Source organism: Loxodonta africana, chromosome 11 (assembly GCF_030014295.1).
Source record: "Loxodonta africana isolate mLoxAfr1 chromosome 11, mLoxAfr1.hap2, whole genome shotgun sequence".
Taxonomy (NCBI): domain Eukaryota; kingdom Metazoa; phylum Chordata; class Mammalia; order Proboscidea; family Elephantidae; genus Loxodonta; species Loxodonta africana.
The window spans coordinates 13,315,183-13,327,243 of record NC_087352.1 but is presented as its reverse complement, the minus strand read 5'-3'; the positions used below and the strand labels follow the sequence as shown (position 1 = coordinate 13,327,243).

The 12,061-nt window shown below is 54.1% G+C and overlaps 3 protein-coding genes across 3 annotated transcripts; all 3 read left to right on the top strand.

Moving 5' to 3' along the window:
• The first annotated feature begins 525 nt into the window (after positions 1–525).
• On the top strand, positions 526–1,989 carry LOC135232659 (melanoma antigen preferentially expressed in tumors-like). Its single transcript, XM_064293137.1, has one exon. The coding sequence runs from the start codon at positions 526–528 to the stop codon at positions 1,987–1,989; it is 1,464 nt and encodes a 487-aa protein (XP_064149207.1).
• A 3,216-nt stretch (positions 1,990–5,205) lies between these two features.
• LOC135232658 (melanoma antigen preferentially expressed in tumors-like) lies at positions 5,206–6,669 on the top strand. Its single transcript, XM_064293136.1, has 2 exons — positions 5,206–6,122; positions 6,216–6,669. Exons 1-2 carry the CDS (start codon positions 5,206–5,208, stop codon positions 6,667–6,669), a joined length of 1,371 nt encoding a protein of 456 aa, XP_064149206.1.
• A 3,213-nt stretch (positions 6,670–9,882) lies between these two features.
• LOC100663680 (melanoma antigen preferentially expressed in tumors-like) lies at positions 9,883–11,346 on the top strand. The gene has a single exon (XM_064293135.1). It carries the CDS (start codon positions 9,883–9,885, stop codon positions 11,344–11,346), a length of 1,464 nt encoding a protein of 487 aa, XP_064149205.1.
• Positions 11,347–12,061: the final 715 nt, after the last annotated feature.

Sequence of the window (12,061 nt, the reverse complement as noted above, 5' to 3'; positions counted from 1 at the left end):
ATGAGATCTGCCCTGAGCAGCCAATCAGTTGAGAGGGGGATTTGTTGGAGGGGGGTGTGTGTGCGTGTGTGTGAGTGGCCTGCCTCCAGTATATAGGGGGCTGTTCGTGCAAGGCTGCCTTCACTCAGGATCCTGCATCCAGCTCGTCACCAGCTGCCCTGCGGTTTTTGGGACTTGAGGCAGCCAGCGGCGGTCTTCCCTGCTGACGTCGGATTCCTGCTCCTTTGCGGCCCGTGAGCTTGTTGCAGCGGTCTGGCCAGCAGATCTTGGGTTCTTCAGCCCCTGCAGCTACATGAATCAGGAGAAGCCTCCAGCCTGACATCTGACCCATGAACTTTGGACTTGCCAGACCCTACCACCGTGGCTTGAAAGCAGACAGGTTTCTTTCGAAAGGCTTCTGAGGAGCTAAGGAGGGACCCAGAACACGGAGTGCTGGAGTCATCACCTTGGCTCTCCCCGAGGCCTTAGAAGACCCTTCCCGCCCAGCTCAGGTCAGGATTGCTTTTGGAGCACATATCGATCGGCATGAGCAGCCGAAGCCCAGCCAGGCTCTTGGACCTTGCCAAGCAGAGCCTGCTGCAGAACGAAGCCTTGGCCGTTGCCTCTCTGGAGTCACTGCCCGCGCAACTCTTCCTGCCCTTGTTCCTGGAGGCTGTTGCTGGGAGACACAGCGAGACTCTGAAGGCAATGGTGCGGGCCTGGCCCTTCAGCCACCTTGCCCTGGGGGCTCTGATGAAGGCTCAGCAGCCTCAGCAGGACATCTTAAAAGCTGCGCTGGATGGGCTCGATGACCTGCTTGCCCACAAGATCCGCCCCAGAAGATGGAAACTGCAAGTGCTGGATTTACGGCTGAATGCGAATACCAACTTCTGGGACGTAGCGCCTAGAACCTGGGACTGGTCCTCCGTGCGCTCGTTGGAGGAGCCGGAGGCCGCCCAGCCTAAGACGAAGAGGCCAAAAGTGGACGACTCAAGGAAGGAGGAGAAAGAGCTCTTGGCCCCTGTGCAGGTGCTCCTAGAAGACTTTTGTCTCCAGAAAGCCACCCCCGATGAATTCCTCACCTTCCTCATGAAGAGGGTCAAGCAGGGAAAAGGTCTGCCACAGCTGTGCTGTAGGAAGCTGGAGTTTCTTGATATGTCACTCGGACACATTCAGAAGATCCTGAGAATGGTGCAGCTGGACTGTGTCCAAGAGGTGGAAGTGAATGGCCACTGGGACCTGCTCACCCTGGCCAGCTTTGCTCCTCACCTCAGCCAGATGGTGAATGTGAGCAGACTGCGCGTCTCTCACATCATGACGATCTCCTTCATTCCCTGGGCGGCGGAGGGAGTGGACAAGCTACTTTCCCAGTTCAGCGCTCAGTTGCTCAGTCTGCACCAGCTCCAGGAGCTCCACCTAGACTCTGTCTTCTTCCTGGAAGGCCGCCTAGACCAGGTGCTCAGGTGCCTGAAGAGCCCTTTGGTGACCCTCTCGCTGACTAATTGCTTGCTTTTGGAGTCTGACTTGACCCACCTGGCGTCCTGCCTGAACACCAGCCACCTAAGGTACCTGAATTTGAGTGAGGTCAACATGATGGCCTTAAGTCCCGAGTTCCTCCAAGTTGTGCTAGAGAGAGCCTCAGCCACCCTCCACCGCCTGGCATTAGATGGGTGCGGGATCAGGGACTCCCAGCTCATGTCCATCTTGCCTGCTCTGGCCCACTGCTCCCAGCTCACCAGCTTCAGCTTCCGTGGAAACCCAGTCTCCGTGGCGGCCCTGCAGAGCCTGCTGCGGCACACCGTCCTGCTGAGCAGGTTCAGACTCGGACTTTTTCCTGTCCCTCTGGAGTGCTATGTGGGCCTCCAAGGCACCGTCGACCTGGGCAATCTTCGACGCTCTCTGGCCGAGCTGAGACTGATACTGCAGGACTTAGGGCGGCCCAATTCGGTCTTATTGTTCAGCGACAGCGCCTGGACCTATGATGTGATTCTCCTCTATTGCGTGGCCTGATGTCATTCTCACTTGTGCTTTAGAAGAGGGCTTGCAGGGCAGATGTGTTTCTCATGAAACAATTCATACACATATTGTGTTGTGACATTTATCGCCAAGCCCACAGTAGGTAAACACTTTCCCTTTCTCCACCTCGGGTATCCCGTTACCGGCTCTCCTGTCACCCCCTGCCTTCTCATTCGTGCCCCTGGACTGGTGTGCCCATTTGGTCTCCTTTGGTTTGAGGGTCAGTGGAATCTTTGGCTGAGGGGTGAACTTCGGGAGTGACTTCCATACTGAGTTGAAAGGGTGTCCGGGGGCCATCGACTCGGGGTTGTTCTAGCCTAGTAGCCTTGAAGTCCAAATTCAGGGCACCAGCTCCGGGGAGGGCTTTCTCCCTCTGTTGGCTCTGGAGGAAGATCCTTGTCATCAGTCTTCCCTTGGCCTGGGAGTTTGTCCGTGCAGGAACCCCGGGTCCAAAGCACACGCTCTCTTCCCAGCGCTGCTTTCTTGGTGCTGTGACGTCCCCGGCTCTCTGCTCGCTCGTCTCTCCTTTCATCTCTTGGAAGACAAAAGGTGACGCAGGCCCTCCCCAGGGAACCTCTCTTTCCATTGGGATCAGGATGTGATCTCAGAAAGGGTTTTACATCCCACCCTAAGCCTCCTCAACAGGGCCCAATGCTGCCTCGTTCGGCAGGGCCAGAGATTAGGATTTCCAACACATAGGCCAGTTGCATCATTCACAAAATGGAGGACAGCATCCTGGCAATCGTGGCCTAGGCAAAGTGACACACATCTTCTAGGGGGACCAAAGTGAACCCCCGACACTCTGTTCTGCCCGTCGAGCTACATGTTCTCCGAGACCACGGTCCCCAGCTGTCAGCCGAGTCATTCGCTCCCTCAGGGAGTTTGGGTGTATCTAGGAATCATCCATGACCTTTCCTTGGTCAAGCTGTGCTGCTCTCCCCAGTAGTGTGTCCAGCCTACCAAACGAACAAGCAAAGAAACAGACAAACCCCCAACCAAACCCGTTGTTCTCGAGTGGTTTCCAACTCATCGCAACCCTATAGGAAAGGGTAGAACTGCCCCATACGGCTTCCAAGGAGCCTCTGGTGGAGTTGAACTGCCAGCCTTTTGCTTAGCAGCCGAGATCTTCACCACTGGGCCAGCGGGGTTCCACCGTGTGCTGTCTTACCCTTCTCCGAAAAAAAAGGCACCACTTATCTCCTGTCTAGTTAGTTTTTTTTCCCTTCCCGCGCCTCCCCTCCCCTCCCTAGAAGATTCTTTCTTTCTCTTGGTAAACCTTTTCATGAGTTGTTCTGGGTGTATTTATCTGTCCTTTTGGGATTGATTGATTTCACTCAACAGAATGCCTTCCACATTCATCCATGTTGTGAGAAGTGTCGCGGATGCTTCACTGTGCTTTGTCATTGCGTGCTATTCCCTTGTGTGATGTACTGGACTCATAGAGACCCCGTAGCATAGTTCTTTCAAGAGAAGTTGTGTGCATGTGATGAGTTGGAGGGAGTTGAGTCAACTTGCTCCAAGCATCAGGGGGCGATAACATGGTGGAAGAGATCGGGGAAAAGTCGTCCATCTGGCAAGGACGTTGAATTTAGAACCTGATTTCGCTGGTGTGGAAAGGCAGATAGATCATGAAGAAGGGAAACTGACCAATCAGGACTCTCTCGGTTATCTAGTGCTTCTAAGAAAGAGAAACCACTCTGGATGGCTTTCGGAGAAATGTATTCTCTCCCAGTTTAGGAGGGTACAAGTCCAAGTTGAGGGCCCCAGCTTCAGGGGAAAGTTCTCTTTCTCTCTCTCTTTCTCTCGGTCAGCTCTTGGATTAAGATCCTCCATAACGATCTTCCCCTGGGTCTAGGCGTTTGTCAGAGAAAGGACTCTGGGTCAAAAGAGATTGACTCCGGATATAAGCTAACGCAGTATTTGAGTCCTGCCTCATTCAAATAACTGCCTCTAATCCCACCTCATTAACATCTTGGAGGGCAGGATTTACAAAACACAGTATCATAACATCCAATCAGAAAAAGGACAACCACACAATTCTGGGAACCCTGGCCTAGCCAAGTGGAGGCATAGAGGTGGGGGTGGGGGGTGGAAATTTGATCCATGATAAGGACTTAATGGATTCTGAGGATGAAAGAAATGTTAAAGAGGAAAGACCTCATGAGAGAAGAGGGAGGAGATAGACTGTCAAAACATTTGACCCTGAAAGGGTTAGCTGGGGTGTTTCCTCAACTAAATCGGGGGCTGCATGTGCCAGAAAATGTGGACCCAAATGCCGATCGATTTGATAGAGTTGACAGATTCATGAAACAGGGAGACGTTTTCGTGACATACGTGTGGGGAAAAAAAGAAATAAGGCCCCTAGCGAAAACTCTCACTCGTTTTCTGACTAGCAACCCCACGACCGTTCCCCGGGATAACCCAGATGATGGTGAAACTTCCACAAGTTCAAAGGGGAATGTCTTTTCTACTCAGAAAATGAGTGAGAGGAAAAGGAGGGAGCCGCTGAGGCCATCCTAGGACGATGTAGGCTTGACCGGTGGGGAAAGGTGTTGGGTAAGGTGGTGTGCAAACTGAGCTGTGCCGTGATCCTGAGTAGTTCGGTAGATCGTTTCTTGTTTGGCAGTTACAGACTAACGCAATCATCTCCATGATGAGATGGAAGATTACGCACTGACTTCGGTGATGAGATCTGCCCTGAGCAGCCAATCAGTTGAGAGGGGGATTTGTTGGAGGGGGGTGTGTGTGCGTGTGTGTGAGTGGCCTGCCTCCAGTATATAGGGGGCTGTTCATGCAAGGCTGCCTTCACTCAGGATCCTGCATCCAGCTCGTCACCAGCTGCCCTGCGGTTCTTGGGACTTGAGGCAGCCAGCGGCGGTCTTCCCTGCTGACGTCGGATTCCTGCTCCTTTGCCGCCCGTGAGCCTGTTGCAGCGGTCTGGCCAGCAGATCTTGGGTTCTTCAGCCCCTGCAGCTACGTGAATCAGGAGAAGCCTCCAGCCTGACATCTGACCCATGAACTTTGGACTTGCCAGACCCTACCACCGTGGCTTGAAAGCAGACAGGTTTCTTTCGAAAGGCTTCTGAGGAGCTAAGGAGGGACCCAGAACACGGAGTGCTGGAGTCATCACCTTGGCTCTCCCCGAGGCCTTAGAAGACCCTTCCCGCCCAGCTCAGGTCAGGATTGCTTTTGGAGCACATATCGATCGGCATGAGCAGCCGAAGCCCAGCCAGGCTCTTGGACCTTGCCAAGCAGAGCCTGCTGCAGAACGAAGCCTTGGCCGTTGCCTCTCTGGAGTCACTGCCCACGCAACTCTTCCTGCCCTTGTTCCTGGAGGCTGTTGCTGGGAGACACAGCGAGACTCTGAAGGCAATGGTGCGGGCCTGGCCCTTCAGCCACCTTGCCCTGGGGGCTCTGATGAAGGCTCAGCAGCCTCAGCAGGACATCTTAAAAGCTGCGCTGGATGGGCTCGATGACCTGCTTGCCCACAAGATCCGCCCCAGAAGATGGAAACTGCAAGTGCTGGATTTACGGCTGAATGCGAATACCAACTTCTGGAACGTAGCGCCTAGAACCTGGGACTGGTCCTCCGTGCGCTCGTTCGAGGAGCCGGAGGCCGCCCAGCCTAAGACGAAGAGGCCAAAAGTGGACGACTCAAGGAAGGAGGAGAAAGAGCTCTTGGCCCCTGTGCAGGTGCTCCTAGAAGACTTTTGTCTCCAGAAAGCCACCCCCGATGAATTCCTCACCTTCCTCATGAAGAGGGTCAAGCAGGGAAAAGGTCTGCCACAGCTGTGCTGTAGGAAGCTGGAGTTTCTTGATATGCCACTCAGACACATTCAGAAGATCCTGAGAATGGTGCAGCTGGACTGTGTCCAAGAGGTGGAAGTGAATGGCCACTGGGACCTGCTCACCCTGGCCAGCTTTGCTCCTCACCTCAGCCAGATGGTGAATGTGAGCAGACTGCGCGTCTCTCACATCATGACGATCTCCTTCATTCCCTGGGCGGCGGAGGGAGTGGACAAGCTACTTTCCCAGTTCAGCGCTCAGTTGCTCAGTCTGCACCAGCTCCAGGAGCTCCACCTAGACTCTATCTTCTTCCTGGAAGGCCGCCTAGACCAGGTGCTCAGGTGCCTGAAGAGCCCTTTGGTGACCCTCTCACTGACTAATTGATTGCTTTTGGAGTCTGACTTGATCCACCTGGCGTCCTGCCTGAACACCAGCCACCTAAGGTACCTGAATTTGAGTGAGGTCAACATGATGGCCTTAAGTCCCGAGTTCCTCCAAGTTGTGCTAGAGAGAGCCTCAGCCACTCTCCACCGCCTGGCATTAGATGGGTGCGGGATCAGGGACTCCCAGCTCATGTCCATCTTGCCTGCTCTGGCCCACTGCTCCCAGCTCACCAGCTTCAGCTTCCGTGGAAACCCAGTCTCCGTGGCGGCCCTGCAGAGCCTGCTGCGGCACACCGTCCTGCTGAGCAAGTTCAGACTCGGACTTTTTCCTGTCCCTCTGGAGTGCTATGTGGGCCTCCAAGGCACCGTCGACCTGGGCAATCTTCGACGCTCTCTGGCCGAGCTGAGACTGATACTGCAGGACTTAGGGCGGCCCAATTCGGTCTTATTGTTCAGCGACAGCGCCTGGACCTATGATGTGATTCTCCTCTATTGCGTGGCCTGATGTCATTTTCACTCGTGCTTTAGACGAGGGCTTGCAGGGCAGACGTGTTTCTCATGAAACAATTCATACACATATTGTGTTGTGACATTTATCGCCAAGCCCACGGTACGGCAACACTCTCCCTTTCTCCACCTCGGCTATCCCGTTACCGGCTCTCCTGTCACCCCCTGCCTTCTCATTCGTGCCCCTGGACTGGTGTGCCCATTTGGTCTCCTTTGGTTTGAGGGTCAGTGGAATCTTTGGCTGAGGGGTGAACTTCGGGAGTGACTTCCATACTGAGTTGAAAGGGTGTCCGGGGGCCATCGACTCGGGGTTGTTCTAGCCTAGTAGCCTTGAAGTCCAAATTCAGGGCACCAGCTCCGGGGAAGGCTTTCTCCCTTTGTTGGCTCTGGAGGAAGATCCTTGTCATCAGTCTTCCCTTGGCCTGGGAGTTTGTCCGTGCAGGAAGCCCGGGTCCAAAGCACACGCTCTCTTCCCAGCGCTGCTTTCTTGGTGCTGTGACGTCCCCGGCTCTCTGCTCGCTCGTCTCTCCTTTCATCTCTTGGAAGACAAAAGGTGACGCAAGCCCTCCCCAGGGAACCTCTCTTTCCATTGGGATCAGGATGTGATCTCAGAAAGGGTTTTACATCCCACCCTAAGCCTCCTCAACAGGGCCCAATGCTGCCTCGTTCGGCAGGGCCAGAGATTAGGATTTCCAACACATAGGCCAGTTGCATCATTCACAAAATGGAGGACAGCATCCTGGCAATCGTGGCCTAGGCAAAGTGACACACATCTTCTAGGGGGACCAAAGTGAACCCCCGACACTCTGTTCTGCCCGTCGAGCTACATGTTCTCCGAGACCACGGTCCCCAGCTGTCAGCCGAGTCATTCGCTCCCTCAGGGAGTTTGGGTGTATCTAGGAATCATCCATGACCTTTCCTTGGTCAAGCTGTGCTGCTCTCCCCAGTAGTGTGTCCAGCCTACCAAACGAACAAGCAAAGAAACAGACAAACCCCCAACCAAACCCGTTGTTCTCGAGTGGTTTCCAACTCATCGCAACCCTGTAGGAAAGGGTAGAACTGCCCCATACGGCTTCCAAGGAGCCGCTGGTGGAGTTGAACTGCCAGCCTTTTGCTTAGCAGCCGAGATCTTCACCACTGGGCCAGCGGGGTTCCACCGTGTGCTGTCTTACCCTTCTCCGAAAAAAAAGGCACCACTTATCTCTTGTCTAGTTAGTTTTTTTCCCTTCCCGCGCCTCCTCTCCCCTCCCTAGAAGATTCTTTCTTTCTCTTGGTAAACCTTTTCATGAGTTGTTCTGGGTGTATTTATCTGTCCTTTTGGGATTGATTGATTTCACTCAACAGAATGCCTTCCACATTCATCCATGTTGTGAGAAGTGTCGCGGATGCTTCACTGTGCTTTGTCATTGCGTGCTATTCCCTTGTGTGATGTACCGGACTCAGAGACCCCGTAGCATAGTTCTTTCAAGAGAAGTTGTGTGCATGTGATGAGTTGGAGGGAGTTGAGTCAACTTGCTCCAAGCATCAGGGGGGGATAACATGGTGGAAGAGATCGGGGAAAAGTCGTCCATCCGGCAAGGACGCTGAATTTAGAACCTGATTTCGCCGGTGTGGAAAGGCAGATAGATCACGAAGAAGGGAAACTGACCAATCAGGACTCTCTCGGTTATCTAGTGCTTCTAAGAAAGAGAAACCACTCTGGATGGCTTTCGGAGAAATGTATTCTCTCCCAGTTTAGGAGGGTACAAGTCCAAGTTGAGGGCCCCAGCTTCAGGGGAAAGTTCTCTTTCTCTCTCTCTTTCTCTCGGTCAGCTCTTGGATTAAGATCCTCCATAACGATCTTCCCCTGGGTCTAGGCGTTTGTCAGAGAAAGGACTCTGGGTCAAAAGAGATTGACTCCGGATATAAGCTAACGCAGTATTTGAGTCCTGCCTCATTCAAATAACTGCCTCTAATCCCACCTCATTAACATCTTGGAGGGCAGGATTTACAAAACACAGTATCATAACATCCAATCAGAAAAAGGACAACCACACAATTCTGGGAACCCTGGCCTAGCCAAGTGGAGGCATAGAGGTGGGGGTGGGGGGTGGAAATTTGATCCATGATAAGGACTTAATGGATTCTGAGGATGAAAGAAATGTTAAAGAGGAAAGACCTCATGAGAGAAGAGGGAGGAGATAGACTGTCAAAACATTTGACCCTGAAAGGGTTAGCTGGGGTGTTTCCTCAACTAAATCGGGGGCTGCATGTGCCAGAAAATGTGGACCCAAATGCCGATCGATTTGATAGAGTTGACAGATTCATGAAACAGGGAGACGTTTTCGTGACATACGTGTGGGGAAAAAAAGAAATAAGGCCCCTAGCGAAAACTCTCACTCGTTTTCTGACTAGCAACCCCACGACCGTTCCCCGGGATAACCCAGATGATGGTGAAACTTCCAAAAGTTCAAAGGGGAATGTCTTTTCTACTCAGAAAATGAGTGAGAGGAAAAGGAGGGAGCCGCTGAGGCCATCCTAGGACGATGTAGGCTTGACCGGTGGGGAATGGTGTTGGGTAAGGTGGTGTGCGAACTGAGCTGTGCCGTGATCCTGAGTAGTTCGGTAGATCGTTTCTTGTTTGGCAGTTACAGACTAACGCAATCATCTCCATGATGAGATGGAAGATTACGCACTGACTTCGGTGATGAGATCTGCCCTGAGCAGCCAATCAGTTGAGAGGGGGATTTGTTGGAGGGGGGTGTGTGTGCGTGTGTGTGAGTGGCCTGCCTCCAGTATATAGGGGGCTGTTCGTGCAAGGCTGCCTTCACTCAGGATCCTGCATCCAGCTCGTCACCAGCTGCCCTGCGGTTCTTGGGACTTGAGGCAGCCAGCGGCGGTCTTCCCTGCTGACGTCGGATTCCTGCTCCTTTGCGGCCCGTGAGCCTGTTGCAGCGGTCTGGCCAGCAGATCTTGGGTTCTTCAGCCCCTGCAGCTACGTGAATCAGGAGAAGCCTCCAGCCTGACATCTGACCCATGAACTTTGGACTTGCCAGACCCTACCACCGTGGCTTGAAAGCAGACAGGTTTCTTTCTAAAGGCTTCTGAGGAGCTAAGGAGGGACCCAGAACACGGAGTGCTGGAGTCATCACCTTGGCTCTCCCCGAGGCCTTAGAAGACCCTTCCCGCCCAGCCCAGGTCAGGATTGCTTTTGGAGCACATATCGATCGGCATGAGCAGCCGAAGCCCAGCCAGGCTCTTGGACCTTGCCAACCAGAGCCTGCTGCAGAACGAAGCCTTGGCCGTTGCCTCTCTGGAGTCACTGCCCACGCAACTCTTCCTGCCCTTGTTCCTGGAGGCTGTTGCTGGGAGACACAGCGAGACTCTGAAGGCAATGGTGCGGGCCTGGCCCTTCAGCCACCTTGCCCTGGGGGCTCTGATGAAGGCTCAGCAGCCTCAGCAGGACATCTTAAAAGCTGCGCTGGATGGGCTCGATGACCTGCTTGCCCACAAGATCCGCCCCAGAAGATGGAAACTGCAAGTGCTGGATTTACGGCTGAATGCTAATACCAACTTCTGGGACGTAGCGCCTAGAACCTGGGACTGGTCCTCCGTGCGCTCGTTGGAGGAGCCGGAGGCCGCCCAGCCTAAGACGAAGAGGCCAAAAGTGGACGACTCAAGGAAGGAGGAGAAAGAGCTCTTGGCCCCTGTGCAGGTGCTCCTAGAAGACTTTTGTCTCCAGAAAGCCACCCCCGATGAATTCCTCACCTTCCTCATGAAGAGGGTCAAGCAGGGAAAAGGTCTGCCACAGCTGTGCTGTAGGAAGCTGGAGTTTCTTGATATGTCACTCGGACACATTCAGAAGATCCTGAGAATGGTGCAGCTGGACTGTGTCCAAGAGGTGGAAGTGAATGGCCACTGGGACCTGCTCACCCTGGCCAGCTTTGCTCCTCACCTCAGCCAGATGGTGAATGTGAGCAGACTGCGCGTCTCTCACATCATGACGATCTCCTTCATTCCCTGGGCGGCGGAGGGAGTGGACAAGCTACTTTCCCAGTTCAGCGCTCAGTTGCTCAGTCTGCACCAGCTCCAGGAGCTCCACCTAGACTCTGTCTTCTTCCTGGAAGGCCGCCTAGACCAGGTGCTCAGGTGCCTGAAGAGCCCTTTGGTGACCCTCTCGCTGACTAATTGCTTGCTTTTGGAGTCTGACTTGACCCACCTGGCGTCCTGCCTGAACACCAGCCACCTAAGGTACCTGAATTTGAGTGAGGTCAACATGATGGCCTTAAGTCCCGAGTTCCTCCAAGTTGTGCTAGAGAGAGCCTCAGCCACCCTCCACCGCCTGGCATTAGATGGGTGCGGGATCAGGGACTCCCAGCTCATGTCCACCTTGCCTGCTCTGGCCCACTGCTCCCAGCTCACCAGCTTCAGCTTCCGTGGAAACCCAGTCTCCGTGGCGGCCCTGCAGAGCCTGCTGCGGCACACCGTCCTGCTGAGCAGGTTCAGACTCGGACTTTTTCCTGTCCCTCTGGAGTGCTATGTGGGCCTCCAAGGCACCGTCGACCTGGGCAATCTTCGACGCTCTCTGGCCGAGCTGAGACTGATACTGCAGGACTTAGGGCGGCCCAATTCGGTCTTATTGTTCAGCGACAGCGCCTGGACCTATGATGTGATTCTCCTCTATTGCGTGGCCTGATGTCATTTTCACTCGTGCTTTAGACGAGGGCTTGCAGGGCAGACGTGTTTCTCATGAAACAATTCATACACATATTGTGTTGTGACATTTATCGCCAAGCCCACGGTACGGCAACACTCTCCCTTTCTCCACCTCGGCTATCCCGTTACCGGCTCTCCTGTCACTCCCTGCCTTCTCATTCGTGCCCCTGGACTGGTGTGCCCATTTGGTCTCCTTTGGTTTGAGGGTCAGTGGAATCTTTGGCTGAGGGGTGAACTTCGGGAGTGACTTCCATACTGAGTTGAAAGGGTGTCCGGGGGCCATCGACTCGGGGTTGTTCTAGCCTAGTAGCCTTGAAGTCCAAATTCAGGGCACCAGCTCCGGGGAAGGCTTTCTCCCTCTGTTGGCTCTGGAGGAAGATCCTTGTCATCAGTCTTCCCTTGGCCTGGGAGTTTGTCCGTGCAGGAAGCCCGGGTCCAAAGCACACGCTCTCTTCCCAGCGCTGCTTTCTTGGTGCTGTGACGTCCCCGGCTCTCTGCTCGCTCGTCTCTCCTTTCATCTCTTGGAAGACAAAAGGTGACGCAGGCCCTCCCCAGGGAACCTCTCTTTCCATTGGGATCAGGATGTGATCTCAGAAAGGGTTTTACATCCCACCCTAAGCCTCCTCAACAGGGCCCAATGCTGCCTCGTTCGGCAGGGCCAGAGATTAGGATTTCCAACACATAGGCCAGTTGCA

Coding starts and splice junctions, on each gene's coding strand:
- LOC135232659 (XM_064293137.1), top strand. CDS start 526: ATGAGCAGCCGAAGCCCAGCCAGGCTCTTGGACCTTGCCAAGCAGAGC.
- LOC135232658 (XM_064293136.1), top strand. CDS start 5,206: ATGAGCAGCCGAAGCCCAGCCAGGCTCTTGGACCTTGCCAAGCAGAGC. Junction 6,123..6,215: donor CGCCTAGACCAGGTGCTCAG/GTGCCTGAAGAG, acceptor CCTGAACACCAG/CCACCTAAGGTACCTGAATT.
- LOC100663680 (XM_064293135.1), top strand. CDS start 9,883: ATGAGCAGCCGAAGCCCAGCCAGGCTCTTGGACCTTGCCAACCAGAGC.